The sequence below is a fragment of the Lepidochelys kempii genome, chromosome 10 (genome assembly GCF_965140285.1).
Source record: "Lepidochelys kempii isolate rLepKem1 chromosome 10, rLepKem1.hap1, whole genome shotgun sequence".
Taxonomy (NCBI): domain Eukaryota; kingdom Metazoa; phylum Chordata; order Testudines; family Cheloniidae; genus Lepidochelys; species Lepidochelys kempii.
Genome location: NC_136389.1, coordinates 61,607,430 through 61,623,958, shown reverse-complemented (window position 1 = coordinate 61,623,958; position 16,529 = coordinate 61,607,430). Strand labels below are relative to the sequence as shown.

The 16,529-nt window shown below is 41.9% G+C and overlaps 1 protein-coding gene across 7 annotated transcripts in view; it reads right to left on the bottom strand.

Annotated features, from left to right (window-relative positions):
* WDR72 (WD repeat domain 72) overlaps nucleotides 1-16,529 on the bottom strand; it is a 218,629-nt gene that overhangs the window by 107,920 nt on the left and 94,180 nt on the right. For all 7 annotated transcript variants that reach the window (XR_012153995.2, XM_073303832.2, XM_073303831.2 and 4 more), the window contains 2 exons: nucleotides 14,698-14,780; nucleotides 842-1,028 (listed from right to left, as the gene is read on the bottom strand). Coding sequence is in view for 6 of the 7 variants with exons in the window: in XM_073303832.2 (XP_073159933.1) it covers nucleotides 842-1,028; nucleotides 14,698-14,780 (270 nt within the window). In the remaining variant the exon portion in view is untranslated. The remainder of the gene's footprint in view (nucleotides 1-841; nucleotides 1,029-14,697; nucleotides 14,781-16,529) is intronic.

The window sequence follows — 16,529 nt, the reverse complement described above, 5'->3', positions numbered from 1 at the left end:
AGCATTTTTGTATTAATACAACAGTCCAAGTTATGGAAGATGTAATTTTTCTTTGTGGCCTGAAACATGCATCACTGATCATTTTTAGTGTCCTGGAACAAGTAGATTGGTAACAAATTTTCATGACAGAAACACACACTCAATGAGATTATAAATTAGCTTCCTCAGAGAAGTCTCACTAATAAGATTAGATCTAAAATTTAGGTCATTTAATTTTAAGACTCAGCTAATGGGCTAAAAAATGGATATCACTTCATAACATAAATTCAGATTCAATCTTTTCCTACCATAAACATTAGCACCATTATAAAGTTAAGACGATTAAGTTTGTTGTAAAATGATATGATCCAACTGTAAAATTCATTTGATTGCTTATTGTACAGGCTCTAGTGCTAAAAAAAGAAAAGATTCCATATCACATTACAAAGTTATAAAGTTTAAGCAATTAATTTTTTAGTATAGTATAAGCCTATTTTCAATGAAAAAAGATAAATTTTAAAATCTCTTCATTTCAAATTTGTAATACACTGATTTCATCTCCAAACATACTTGCTTTGTTTGTTTTCAATCATATTAACTATTAAAACCATTTTAACAAAACAGTCCTCACCCTTTCTTCTTTAATGTTCATTACTTAAATATAATAATAATAATAATAGAATGTGGATGTCCTTTGAATACCTGACAATTGTATGAGAAAATTGATAGGCTGGTAGGTCAGAAACAGGGCACTTGGCTTGTCTTGTAGCAAAATAATATATTATGAACTCATATTCTTAACATGTTTTAAGTACGAGAAAAAGTTGTGATGAAAGAATATGCCAATAAATTTTGCACTTACTCGGTAAGGGAATGTTTTTAATGCATTTTGCCATCTGCTCTGTCTGCTCATTTTTTGCCAGTGTCTGCACCTCACCATTTCCATTGTCTACCATGGTCACTGGTTGATTGCTGATTGATGTCTTTTTCAAGGTTTTCATACTCCTTTGTACTTCTGCCAGTAGCGCTGCTTGTATCACCTCAATAATCTGTCATGGATGTAGATTATTAGTAGAAGATATTTGTATTTTTAATTATTTACATGTTTTTTTTCAAATGCTGATATTAGAAACACAATTTAAGACAGCTTTAATAGTTGTCATTCGAAAGTCAACATTTGCCAATAGTTGCCACCTAGTGATAAATGAGATACCACCTCTTTCCTTCCCATACCTAGATTAAGAAATAACAGTTAACTGGATAGTAGCTGGGTGGTATCTGTTGTCAATGATGACTATCGTACAGCACGAGTTTTTAATTTTCACTAGCTTTATGTAAGGGGACTGTTGCCCCCTTACTAACATTCAGTGGGGGTGTTTTAGTTGCTAGCTCCCAGTACTAAAAAGAGGGAAGGGTCGATGGGGAAACAGGTCCCTGAGACTGACAGCCCCCGGGAACAATGGGGAGAGGCCAATGCTCCAGGTCAGCCTGAATGACAGGGTAGGCAGGCTAATCAGAGAGTCAGGAGGCCAGGGAGGTCCCGTCCTCCGTGTGAGCTGGATTTGCCTGGGTTAGACAGAGTGGGGCTGAGCTAAGGAGAAAGCAGGGGCCCAAGCTAAGCTGGGGAGCAGAGCTGTGCCAGATCCAGAGGGACCAGAAAAGCAGCCCAGAGAGAGCAGACCCTGTCCGGGGAGCAGAGCTGCAGCCCCAAAGCTAGAGGCACAGCCCAGAGAGAGCAGACTTGCCCTGGGAGCAGAGCTGCAGCAACCAGAGCCAGAGGGGCCAGAAAAGTAGCCCAGGAAGCAGAGTCACAGAAGCATCCTGCAGAGCAGACCTGTCCTGGGAGCAGAGCTGGAGCAATCAGAGCCAGAGGGGCCAAAGAAGCAGCCCAGGGAGCTGGAGGCAGAGCAGCAGCAGTGCTGAGACAGAGTGGTGGAGCTGGGGCTGGAGCAGTCTGGAACTGGGTGCAGTGAGCAGCTGGGGAGAGCGAGGGGGACCCTGGGCAGTGGGCCCAGCACAGGGAGACGCCTCAGCCAAGGGGCTCTGCAGGCCAGGCTTGGATCATAACCCCAACAGGGCGAGGGCGACACTGGGAAGAAGGGTCCTACCACTTAGAGCCTGAGAGCGTGTGGCCACCACCAGAGCAAGCGTCCAACCCACAGCATCCCTGCAGCACAGCCAGGACCTGAGAAGAAGGCCTGGGACTTACAAGGAACAGGCTGTGAACTGCCCTGACGTTCCAGAGACACTGTTTGTGATGTTCCCTGCCACAGAGCAGGGTGATGTGTTTCCTTTAACCTTTCCCATTTTTCCTTATTCTTTTTAAAATTAATTGTTGATTAAATAACTTGCATTTGCTTTAAATTGTATGTAACGGTCATTGGGTCAGAGAAGTGCCCAGTGCAGAGAGAGTACCCCGGAGTGGGGACACCCTAGCCCCTGTCCTAGGTGACCACAGCAGGGTTGGGGGTTGAGCACCCCAGGAATCCTGGGCCCAGCCTTGTTGGGGTTACGCGGACTCTGCCAGACAGGAGAGTAGAAGAGGAGTCCTCAAGGGCAGGGAGGCCACTGGGTAAAGGAAGTGGGAGCGAGGACTCAGATCCTTTTGCTAGCCCACTTCACCGGGATAGTGCAGAAGCCAGTAAGGTTCCCCACAATAGCGGGACTATTCCCCCGCTTATATTTACTATAAACTAAAAGCTCCAGTAAATTAGTAAACTAGAGATTGTGGGTCAGATTTTTAGCTCGCGTAAATCGGCATAGCTTCATTGACTTCAATAAAACTTGCCAAATTTACACCAGCTGGGGATCTGACTCGGTATGATTGTGTCGGAAATAGCCCGACTTGATTATGTAAAGAGTTGTCACTTTGGATGGGCTAGCACCAGCAGGAGAGTGAATTTGTGTGGGGGGGTGGAGGGTGAGAAAACCTGGATTTGTGCTGGAAATGGCCCACCTGTTGATCACTTTAGATAAGCTATTACCAGCAGGACAGTGGGGTGGGAGGAGGTATTGTTTCATGATTTCTGTGTGTATATAAAGTCTGCTGCAGTTTCCACGGTAAACATCTGATGAAGTGAGCTGTAGCTCACGAAAGCTCATGCTCAAATAAATTGGTTAGTCTCTAAGGTGCCACAAGTCCTCCTTTTCTTTTTATGATTGTGTGAAAATTCTCCAATTTCTTACATGCTGTGGGCAGCAATGAGTAATGACTGCATAAGGACTTCATGATTTGGCTCTGCCTTCTTAGAATTCCAGTTGTTTAATGCAACTTGGATTAATGTTTTGCTATTAGCACTGGTATCATATGCCTGCAGCTGCACCTCAGCCAGGCTGGTGCTATATTCTTTTTCAAAAGGAAGGAGAAGAAAGCACTCCACAGAACTCCCGTTACGCTAAGGGAAAGGTTACATATCTGCTGGAATTACGATTGGCCTACAACGTGAGTTCAGCAGTATGTTCTGGCAGTTGATTATTTCTGCCCTTGCTTGGTGGTGTCACTGCATTTCAATATGAATTAAACACAGAAAATCTATTTTGAATTAATAAGGCTGAACTTTTTGAATTAAATCTATTACAGCATGGGAATTCTGCTAAAGCTTTTGTAGTACTCCTTCAGCCTTGTGCCTAGGTACCACAGAATGGTTTAAAAATACACCCAATGCTCTGAGACTCACTGGCTGGAAAGCATAGATGTTTCAACATCAAGGTATAAATTGGCTGAGATTCAACACACAACAGTTAATTGCTTTTGTGTGTTTAAGGCTTGACATGTTTTCACATATTTTAATGTGTTAAATTTCCACATGATTTTGGATGACACCTTAAACCCCACACCCTATCTTCTCTACTGGGAGATTAAAAATTTCATAGCTCTTTTAATGAGAAGAGGGCTTTTCTCAGGAGTTGTTTTCTAAAATGTCTCTTTCTTCAACTGTAGTACACGAACCTTTGTATTGGTTGACTGCTGCCCTGCATCCTATAGGTGGTTGCATGTCAGTGTTGCATGGTATACATGTAAAGACAGATCCTTGGGTCTGGCTGTGCTGTGCTCAGTGCAAGACATGATAGGAAGGAAGCAAAGGAGGCATTACATCACCGTTGCAATTCCCCAAATCTGGAGATAGCAAGGGGCCAGGTCCCCTCCGATGCAGTATGGAGCAGCCTTAGAACTACTCTAACCATTCTTCTGGCCACAGGTTGCCAAATCTCAAGGCACTCTTTCCATTCACTCAACAAACCTACTATATTACGCATGGGGGCCAGGAACATATGATGTGGAGCTGGCAATGCCAGCTTTAATCATTTGGGAATTCCTCTATCCAAAGGGAATCCCCAGTCAGCTGTTAGTCAGCTTTCCATCCTCTTTGCTTTATAGAAGCAGCACAAAGGGGGACAGGATCTGGCCCATCCAGTTTGTAAAATATCTTTGAGATCGTTCATAATGAATGATACAATGAAAATATTTGTTAAACCCTTGCAGTCTCTTTACTCAGTCCACAGGTAGGATTTGTGCTCTCTCTCTCTCTCCCCCCACATTACTGGAACTTTAAAATTCCATATCATCTACAGAACGGAATGTCTTTTTTGTTTTGTTTTGTTTTTCAATTTACAGGAATTAAGTATTACACAAAGTCATTCATTCTTCAGGGCAGGAAATTGCCTGCAGAGCAACAAGGATGTTAAGGCTTCAGGACTGTAGAGCTGAGAGACATTCGTGTATACACACACCTCTTTAGAGGAGGCCAGCTATGAATTTAGGCTAGTGCTAGGTAAGAGCTAGGTCACTGGAGACTGATTGGAACAGATGCAGAGTCAGCACATCACCCTACAGTCTAGCCCTGCTTGCTCCCAGGCTGCTCTTGCTCACCTTTTTGACTGCACTAAATCCATACTCTGGACAGATGTACTTCTATCAGGAGCCCACAGTGTAGGAGTGAACTGAGTAAACTCAAAGGAGCGAATCTAGCTCTTTTGTGTTTTGTCAAAACACAAACACTCCAACTATTTATTAAAAAGTGTTGGTTTTTTTGCAGGAACTTTCCTTATGTTGTAGAGAAACAACAACAAAAATGGAGATTTGGATTAGACATGAACCAAAATGAAAGCCACAGATCTAAACAATGCTGAACTTTGGGCATTTCGGATCCAGACCCCTGCAGCTGGATCCTGAAATAAATCCAGACTCTTTAAGAAGCAGAAGCAAACACAAAGATGCTGTCATTGTTCTATGACTGCTTCTGGCAGAAAATAAAAAATTGACAGGGGTTCTTACAAGAGCTGTGGGTAGTTTGTAGAAAAACATGTTCCTTGTGTTGATAAGACACAGTGCATACAGCCTATAAAATTATCTGCTTTTCATGGTTTTCTGATCTGCTAAGAATCTGTCACAAGTCTGGATCAGATATTCATTGCCTGAATCACTACTGTGTACAATGGCCAAGGGGTATTTTGTAATGTGTAATTTCCTCTAACATCTTAGAATAGAATAAAAAGTGTAGCAAAATGGCACAACATGATATTGTGAAGGCACTTGTAAATCTCTGCATGCAGCTTGTCTATCACTTTGTTGAATACACATTTCGGCATCACTCTGTGTGGTTTCACATCTTCAGCTATGCCCCCTCTCTGGACATTTCCCAACAACATGAATATCTCTTCTAACTTTGTCAGGGAATTCAAAATTTCCCTTCAAGAGCTTCACCTGTTTCTACCAATAGACCCTCATCACAGCTTTCCACCAGTATCTCTTTATTACCTATATGCTAATTTCTACTACATATCCATCTAGACTCCATTTTTGTTATTGTGGATGAATTCTGTTACTACTAATGTGTCTGCCCAAACTAGCAACGGGACAATTTCTGTACTTTCGCAAGCACTGTTGCAAATATTAGCTGCTTTTAACATTGAATAGTGGGTGGGAACCTATGGCAATATCTTCATGGTGACATGGTCATTAGAAATAATTGTGTTCTGAGGAGGTCTCACAGAGCATAGGTGGTATTTTTTCAGCAAATAAATATGGATACCAAAGCAGAGAAGGCAACGGTCTGATGATCAGGACCCCCACCAGCAACACTACACAACGGTTCAGCAAGAAAAGTGAAGTCTTTCCACAATTTAGCAATTACTTTGAATGGCTATTATTGTCTTTGTTAGGACTGGACCAAGGAAAGAGAGCATAAGAAGCTGCTTCCATACTTGTCAGGCAATAAACTCCAGAGAAGTAGAAACCATGTACCTGCTGCTCTCATTCCATGCCACCAAACGATTGTGGAGGGGAACGAAGGGGCTATGTAGGAGGGTTGCTAACTGTCTAATCGCACAAACCCAAACACCCTTGCCAGGGTGCTGGCATGTGGGAGGGGGTGGGGGCTTTGGGTTGGGGCCGAGGGCTTTGGAGTGTGGGAGGGGGCTCCGGACTGAGCCTAGGGCAGGGGGTTGGGGTGCAGGAGGGGGTCTGAGGTGCAGGCTCTGGGAGGAAGTTTGGGTGTGTGGGGGGTGAGGGGCTAGGGAAGGGGGTTGGGGTGCGGGTGGGGGAGAGGGGTGCAGGCTCCAGCTGGGCACTACTTACCTCAGGCAGCTCTCGGAAGCAACCAGCATGTCAAGCTAGGCTCATGGGCGGCCAGGCAACTCTGCGCGCTGCCCCTGCCTGCAGGCACCACCCCCACAGTTCCCACTGGTTACAGTTCCCGGCCAATGGGAGCTGCGGTTTTGGTGCTCGGGGTAGAGGCAGTGTGCAGAGAACCTCTGGCCGCCCCTGCGCCTAGGAGTCAGAGGGACGTGCCAGTCACTTCTGGGAGCCTTGCGGAGCCAGGGCAGATAGGGAGCCTGCATTAGCCCCACTGCGCTGCCAACCAGATTTATAGTAGCATATTAAAATCTCCCAGATTGGTTTCAGTAGCCACCGGGAGATCAATTCCGGGAGACTCCAGGTCAATCTGAGAGGGTTGGCAACTCTCTATAAATCCTACAATTGCAATATCTACGCTGTCTGGTTTGATGTTTTTTATAGTCAGAGACATTGGCAACCATCATCCCACTGAAACAGGAGAGGGGACGGAGGCGTGGGAAGGTGGAGGGAACCACTAGCCACAAAAAGCTGCACTGTGCTAAACCATGTTCTTCTTAACATGCTTGGGAGATTTTACCTAGAGCCTCTCCAACCCACAGAACAGACTGTATGTGGACTGTGTGCAAAGGGAACCCTCTGGCTAATAACTAGGCACAATTTTACAGGCCCAAATAACTGTAGGCACATTTTATAGCTTTACAGTACTTAGGTTCCTAAGTGCTCCAAAACATGCACCAGTTAGCCACTGGGGTGTGGAGCCCTCAAAATCAGGTCCTAAATTTTAACAACAAAGATTCTAGAAACACTTTTTGGGATTGAGGACTACTGGGAAACACAAAAAACAACTTTGTTTTAAAAAATATAATAATACACACATAGAAAGATTACGTATAAAATGTCATAGTATAGTGTGAATATAAATTTATTTTATTACTATTATCCAGACAAGAGGCTCTGTTTATTCCAACGCATAGACACTACATTGTATAACAGTTAAGATTGCTCAAATATATCTAACACCCGTTCAAACATTAAGAAAACATAGGAAATCTGCTAATGTCAGACACACCACATAGCAACAAATCAACAATTTACAATATGCATTCTTAATCCAGCTAGACCAGAACAACTGGGAATACAGAAAGGAAACTAAAAGATACTTGGACTAGTATGATTAACAAAATAATAACTTTATAAATAAACTCTAAAATTGCAAAGGGAATGGATTGCCCAGTGTTAGGGTAGTCAGTTTATTGATAGGGAGATAGGGAGTTTCGTGGAGTTCTGTCCATTTCCTGGTAGACAGGTAAACATATCAAGGCCCTGCTCCTGCAATGTGTAGTGTGCAGGCGGGCTGTTGAACCCACACAGAGCTCTGCTCACTTCAGTGGGACTCTGTGCAGGCACAGGAGTCTGCTTGTGTGCTATATGCCACATGACCAGCGCCTCGATGTACTTCTTTTGGCTCCAACACTGCAAAACTTTATGTAGGTGCACTTCACGCAATGTGAGTGGGACCGCTGACTAATAATATCATCATGTATAAGGCGCTACCACAGTTACGCTAAATGGCAGTCTTCGCAGAGAGACCAAGAACTGGATGGGAAGGGAGAATACAAAGACTGAGCTAGCCTCTTTCCTATAGCTATAAGGTCCCTCCAGGTCAGGAATTGAGGAGCATTGTGTGGGGAAGCTTGCCAATATTGTAACTGTTCTGTGGATAGATAAAGGATAGATAGTCTCCAGGGATGTCAGTCTGGCATCTTTCATAAGGACTAATGTCACACAAGAAGATTTTGAAAGACCTGGGAACAGGACAGGGAGAACCAGGTAGTGGGGAGAACTGCATTTTTCCATTTGAAATGACTCAACGAGAGTATTTGAAATTCCAAATGAAGGAACGGGGAGGACAGACTTGAGCATTTAACATTTCAAAGCTAAGGAGCCAGGGAGAATAGGGAGATAATTTAAAAAAAAAAAAAAAAAAAAAAGGATTCTCAGCAGAAATCCTTGAATATATCTTTCTTCCTGCTAACAGTCAGCAACAGGAACAACATAGTTTAATTGCACTATGGACTGACTGACCTGCGGGGAGGGAACTGTTCTTTGGAATGCTGGTTTTTATTGTTCAGATTTCTAACTAGATCCTGCATAACAACTACAATATAAATTAATGCATTAAAATAAAAATACAATCCCATACTCATTGAGCAGATAAAGAGGGAAATAAACTACTTTTAGTATGAAATATTAGCAGACAAGAATAGCAAAACAACTATTTCCTATACTAAATGCTATAGGGTGGATAGTCCAGTACACGAGAAGAGTGAGGGAATATATATGTTAGGACAATGTGGCAAGAGGGTGTTACATTTCATTTGAAAGAGCAATGAGCCAAGTGGTAGAAAAAGACCAAATAAAATTTCCTTTAAAATGATGTGAGATAGAAAGGCATGTACCTATGCAATATTAGTGTAAAAAGAAAACCCGTCTCAAATTAAATAAACATTTTAAAAATACAAAAGTAAAGCTGTAATTCTTGCCATGTACAATGGACTCTGAAAACATTAACTCTGCTTGAATTTTGTCATCATTTGAACACAGTGTTAAGCAAGCTTTGCTCTTCAACTTTCTCTCTGTGTGTAGCCAAACTGCTGTGAATATTGTAATCATTTGTGATATTGGCAGTAGGGGCCTCATGTCATCAGCTATTAAACCAACTCTCATTCATGCTTTATTGCTGGTAGGCTAGCTCTGTTAACCCCTTCACTTCAGGAAGCACAGGCTCATGGCCGAAGCATTAATAAAGGGAGATCTGAGGCATGGGTTGAGTAGGCAGCTGGTCACTCTGACAGATGCGTCCCAAACCACTCTACAGATCTGAAGGTTTTTGACCATAGTTGCAGCACCTCTTAACAGGTGTCTTTGTCAATTCTCAGTCACATTTAGTGGGTGCCTCTGACTTCCGCATACCCGCCAAAATGCTTTGTACTGACTGACACAGTATCTGCTTACAAACACAGCTGCAGCTGCCACAAAGACCTCTGGGCATATCTGAGAACTAAGGAAACCTGCTGCAAATGGCTGAACAGGGCCTTTTGCCTCAATAATGAAGCAGAAGTCTGATTGTCTTGCTGAAGTAGGCAGGCTACCGGGAGATCTTTTTTGGATGTTAGGATGCTAAATCCACTCATATGTGTCCATGTTCCTAAGATCAGTCATGGTTTTGATTCAGCTTCCACTCTATAAGTTGGAAAGTACAAATGGAGAGACCACAAACTTCCTGGATATATGTCTTCCAATCCCCAAATGCAAGAGATCAAAATGTTTCAGAGGCTGAGCAGGTGAGAGTGCTATTATGTGGCTCTCACCTGACAACTGCAGCTACTGACACTGACCTCCTATATTATATTTGACTTTTCATCGAAAGGATTCAAAAGAGAGAAAACCTTGGCTTTGGGGGAATGTTGAACTAATAATGTGGAAGATGATAGGACAGAGAAAGAGAATTAATAATCCTTAATAACTGAGGAACATCAGGAGTGTACAAGAGGAAGTGTTGACTTCACTTGGATGTGCACATTTGCAGACACTACTGCTATCTATTATGGCTAACAGAACGGTACAGAGTATTATTTCTACTGTCCCATGAATACTTTCTCAGCTGTAAAGTGGTATTCTTCTCATTGATACACATGCCATTTGAAATGCAATATATGGCTACATACTATTACAAGAAATTCAGCAACAGAGTAAAACAGACAAGGAATAAGTTTATAACAGATACTGGACTCCTTCGGAGCCAACTCTCTTGTGGATGCAGTGTTGCAAACCTCAAACTCATACTCCTGAACACCAAATGACCCAGATCACAATGCAGGATCCACTATGTATCTAATGTCAGTATGACATTGTGATGGGGGGGGCTCACCCCTAGAAGCTTGGTGCAGCAGCGCAATTATATCTCTACCTCTACCTCAGTTTCCCCTAGTGGGATTCAATAAATCCAACATCGCTTATGTATATTTCATAGATTTCATAGACTTTAAGGCCAGAAGGGACCATTATGATCAACTAATCTTAACCTCTGCATAACACAAGTAAGAGAATTTCTCCTACTGGTTTCTGCATCCAGCCCAATAACTTGTGGTTGAACTAGATGGAGTAAATTGTCTAGAAAGATACCACTCTTGATCTAAAAACTCCATGTGATGAAGAGTGTATTTAAAGATTGGTGTGGGATGGAATCCAAAGACAGACATTGGAAAGATATGTTTCTATAGCCTCATAAGAAGATTCTTTAGGCCCCCTGAATTGAACTTAATGGTGTGGAGGAGACATGCAGATGCAAATGACTCTGGATCGTAGGTGGTTAAAAGCACATATTGTTAAAGGAAGATGGATGCTAATTTAAACAAATATTTTGCAGCAATATACATGCAAGACGGTTTGTGTGACAAGCAGTTTTGCATAAAGCATAGCTGAGTGGCTGCACCCCCTCAAAGTGTGGCGTGAGCTGACCACAACATATGCCTTGCTATGTGTTGAGCCAATCTGAAAACGCTGCCAACTACTATTTTTTTAATATAAGGATTGTTTGCTTTTCCCTCTTTAATTTTTTTCTTTCTACAAGAGACAAGATTTCCTTTTCCAGTTATGGGTAATGATATTAATAACACATATTGATAAGTATTAATAATCACAGGACCGGAAGGGACCTCGAGTGGTCTTCTAGTTCAGTCCCCTGGACTGAGGCAGGATGAAGTATTGTCTAGACCATCCCTGACAGGTGTTTGTCTAACTTGTTCTTAAAAACCTCCAATGACGGAGACTCCACAACCTCCCTAGGTGTTTTGGTCCAGTGCTTAACCACCCTGACAGGAAGCTTTTCCTAATGTTCAACCTAAATCTCCCTTGCCACAATTTAAGCCCATTGCTCCTTGTCCTATCCTCAGTGGTTAAGAAGAACAATTTGTCAATCTCCTCTTTATAATTACCTTTTGTGTACTTGAAGACGTATTATATCCCCCTTTAGTTTTCTCATTTCCAGACAAAACACACATAGTTTTTTCAATCTTTCCGCATAGATCATGTTTTTAAGACGTTTAATCATTTTTGTTGCTCTCCTCTGGACTTTTGACAATTTTTTCACATCTTTCCCAAAGTGTGGTGCCCAGAACTTGACACAATACTCCCGCTGAGGCCTTACTAGTGCTAAGTAGAGGAGAAGAATTACTTCTCGTGTCTTGCTTACAACACTCCTCTATTACATCCCGGAATGATGTTTGACTTTTTGCAACAATATTCCATTGTTGACTCATATTTAGTTTCTGATTCACTATAACCCCCAGGCTCTTTTCTGCAGTACTCCTTCCCATACAGTCATTTCCCATTTTTTATTTATGCAATTGACTATTCCTTCGTAAGTGTAGTGCTTTGCATTTGTCCTCATTGAATTTCATCCTATTTAATTCAGAACATTTCTCCAGTTTGTCAAGATCATTTTGAATTCTAATCCTGTCCTCCAAAGGGCTTGCAACCCCTCCCAGCTTGGCATCATCAGCAAACTTTCCAAATGTACTTTCTATGGTGCACCTCAGGGGTCCAGTTTATTTAATCCAAAGATGGAATGTTGTACAACTAGGCTGCCACCCCAGCATCTCTAGCTGGAGAGGAAGGGGCTGAGTTAACTTTAGTCCATGAACCCCACTTATGTCCAGGCCCCTTACCAAAGAGGCCCTCTTTGCCTGGGACCATCTTCTGGAACCAGGGCCTCTTGTCTTCAGCTGAGGAAGGGTCTCTCCTCTTGGATTAAGGTCCCTACAGAGATCAAACCACAACAACCCTTCCTTGGAAAAGCATATAATTCCCCTGATCTGAGCTTCTGTTACTACCTGGTGAACTCCTTCCATAGGGACCAGGCTTCACTGAGGCTTGGCATTCATAGATCCTCCACTTTGGAGTCTCTGCCACCTAGGAGTATTATACTTTGGTTTCCTTCCCTGGTGAGCCTCTTACCAGGTCCCCCCCGAGAAGACCTCCCTTTAGGAACTTCCTCTTTCTACATTCTAGGGACAGTTCCTCTTCACAGGAACCTCTGTTCTCTAGCCACTGGGAATAGGTTCCTTTTATTATTGTTCCTTGACTTTAGCAAAGCTTTTGACACGGTCTCCCACGGTATTCTTGCCAGCAAGTTAAAGAAGTATGGGCTGGATGAATGGACTATAAAGTGGATAGAAAGTTGGCTAGATTGTCAGGCTCAACGGGTAGTGATCAATGGCTGAATGTCTAGTTGGCAGCCGGTATCAAATGGAGTGCCCCAAGGGTCGGTCATCGGGCCAGTTTTGTTCAATATCTTCATAAATGATCTGGAGGATGGTGTGGATTGCACCCTCAGGAAGTTTGCAGATGACACTAAACTGGGAGGAGAGGTAGATACGCTGGAGGGTAGGGATAGGATACAGAGGGCCCTAGACAAATTAGAGGATTGGGCCAAAAGAAATCTGATGAGGTTCAACAAGGACAAGTGCAGAGTCCTGCACTTAGGACGGAAGAATCCCATGCACCGCTACAGACTAGGGACCAAATGGCTAGGCAGCAGTTCTGCAGAAAAGGACCTAGGGGTTACAGTGGACGAGAAGCTGGATATGAGTCAACAGTGTGCCCTTGTTGCCAAGAAGGCCAATGGCATTTTGGGATGTATAAGTAGGGGCATTGCCAGCAGATCAAGGGATGTGATCGTTCCCCTCTATTCGACATTGGTGAGGCCTCATCTGGAGTATTGTGTCCAGTTTTGGGCCCCACACTACAAGAAGGATGTGGAAAAATTGAAAAACGTCCAGCGGAGGGCAACAAAAATGATTAGGGGACTGGAACACATGACTTATGAGGAGAGGCTGAGGGAACTGGGATTGTTTAGTCTGCGGAAGAGAAGAATGAGGGGGGATTTGATAGCTGCTTTCAACTACCTGAAAGGGAGTTCCAAAGAGGATGGATCTAGACTGTTCTCAGGGGTAGCAGATGACAGAACAAGAAGTAATGGTCTCAAGTTGCAGTGGGGGTGGTTTAGGTTGGATATTAGGAAAAACTTTTTCACTAGGAGGGTGGTGAAGCACTGAAATGCGTTACCGAGGGAGGTGGTGGAATCTCCTTCCTTAGAAGTTTTTAAGATCAGGCTTGACAAAGCCCTGGCTGGGATGATTTAGTTGGGGATTGGTCCTGCTTTGAGCAGGGGGTTGGAGTAGATGACCTACTGAGGTCCCTTCCAACCCTGATATTCTATGATTCTATGGTTATGCCCAAGTTCTTCCCTGTCTAATTATCTGCCTCCCAGCTACTCAGTTAATTAGTCCCAGGTGATCCCTTCCTGAGTTGCCTCATTTCCCCTTGTGAAGCCTGCCAGAGTTAGGCTGAGCCCTTGACCTCTTCAGAGGGACCACCTATCCTCTGACGGACATGACCAATGAGTCTTATGCTACAGTAATCATCAGGACATCCCACAGCCACCTAGAGTCCCCCATAGAGCATTAAACCGCCTGTACCAAGATCAGCACAGGCAAAGGTGCAAGTTAAATTGCCTTGAGAAGCTGGAACTTGCTCACTTTTTGGGCCTGCTCTTGGAGGGGATCATACTGAGTAAGGTATGGAGCCCTGACCACACATTCTTTTAAGAAGGCCATACCCACTTCTTCTACAGCACATATGAAATTGAGCTTCCCTAGGAACATAAAACAGCTTCTTTTTTTTTTTAAGATAACTTAGAACGTAAAGATTATTGGCAACTTTTATATTTGACAACTTTTTTTGTCAAATGAGCAACATTCACCAGATCAGACATACAAGTGCTGTGCATTTGAAAATGATTCCTGTTACTCAATATCACCTAGATTAGGCACTATCATGTCTACTTTGCCATCTCCAACCACATACACTAAAAAACAAAATAATTTCATAATAAATATACACTGTAGTTTAACATGAAAATTCTTTCTCCACAGGACATCTAAATGGCAAAATGTATGTGATAATTTCCCCAAAGTCTACATTTATCATATTACATCATGATATCAACATTTACACTAAATAGTAGTGAACATCACTTTAAAATGACATTATTACAGTCAGTGTGCACTATTTCCTACCTTTACGGATTGGTCTCTCCAACATGAAATGAGTTTCACCAGTGAAACATTCCCAGGATCAAGGAAATAGAATCCATTTTTATCTGAAAATATACAAAATTTTCTTTATGAGCTCACAATAAAATACACATAAATAACACACATGAAATTTCAACTGGTCTTGCAGTATACATTTTTAAATTTTGTAATGTTCAGCTACATATCTGAAACAGAATCATTTGTCATAATTTGTTTTCATTTTATCCACAGACATATCAATGTAAGATATTTATATCATGTACTATATATAATTACATTAGAGTTATTTATATTTGTCCCCTAACCCTAAATCTAATGGGTAAATTTTATTTATAAAGGGTTAGTTCATGGTGTCTATTAGAGCTCAGTGAAACTTGGTGGCTTCTTTTTGCAGAGGGTTGTGCAAACATTTTATTCTTTTTGAGTCAGTTTGCCAGTTCCCAAATAAGTCTTTCCCCATTTCAGAACTGATACTGTGCACTAGCTTTCACCAAGATCGTTCAAATAAGTCTCTCCTGATGTTTCTAGGGTAAGTCATGCTTAAGCTAAGACAAGGCAAAAAAAAGCTTTAGGAGAATATTCAAATATGCTTAACTATTTTTAATAAAGTCTCATATTTCAAAAAGAAGCTTGTTACACTGAACTCAAATTCCAGCAAACAACTCACCCATGGCTACAGCTATCACAGATATTTAGTAAGTGAAGTAGAAATTTTCTTTGAGTATTTTAAGATGAAGGAAAAGCAGGCTTACAATATAAAAGCAAGCTTGAACTTTTAACTATGGAGAGGCTCCAGCCTCCTGCATGCAGTGAATTTCATTTAATGCAATGAAAGCTGTGACAAAAGGGTCCGCAACGGAGTATACTTACAAAGTGGGGTGGCCTAATTATTGCGATATTTTTGGAATTTCTGCACTCATATCACTCACGTGCTAAACATATATGAAATATAAAGCAACAGTTTATTTAATCAGGAAAATGCGCCAGATCCTCAACAGATGCAAACTGGCATCATTCCATTGACTTTAATTGGAGCTAAGACAATTTACACTAGTTGAGGATCTCGCTCAATATTGTTACAAGCTGACTATGATGTTCAGTGTTGTTACAGAAAAAGTTTCAAAATCATGCTATGGTTCAAAGGTGGGATTTTCTTTCCATAAATACATTTTATGCTTCTATCACATTGTCTTCTTTGGTATAATTGAAGATGTAATACTGCTATAGAAACTAAAAGGCCAGTTTTCTCCTGTACTCAAGCTGATGTCAGATTGTCTGACCTCTAGTAGCAGCCGAGGCGAATTACTGATGTATTCTAATCATGGGTATTGCATTTTATGGAAACCAGTTTTAATGTTTGACCTAGAAACATGTAGACAAGTGCTTAGTGTATAATAAGTCTAAAAATTAATACAAATAAAGTTAAAATAAAATATGCAAAGGAGAATAGAAATATTTTCTGATTATATTTTAAATTAGATGATGAGTCCATGCGGAGGAGAGACACAACAATAAGGCCATTCCAGCTGGCAGGCTCTACTATGGAGAAAGGGAGCTATTTTAAAGTGGCTGCTGAAATGAGTTTGCTGGAGGTTATGGTAATGTTTCTTTCCACATGAGAAAAGGCAGGTGGCAACACATGGCAGGGGAGGGAAGGGAAGAGGGGGTATTGCATTAATCAAGGCTAAAGGTATGGATAAAGTTATGGATAAAGATTTCAGCAAAGGTGGAGGAGATGTATGGATATTCATATTTTACTAAATTTGCTCCTTACAGTGCTGAAATATTCAAGAACAATATAAGTATAAAAGAAT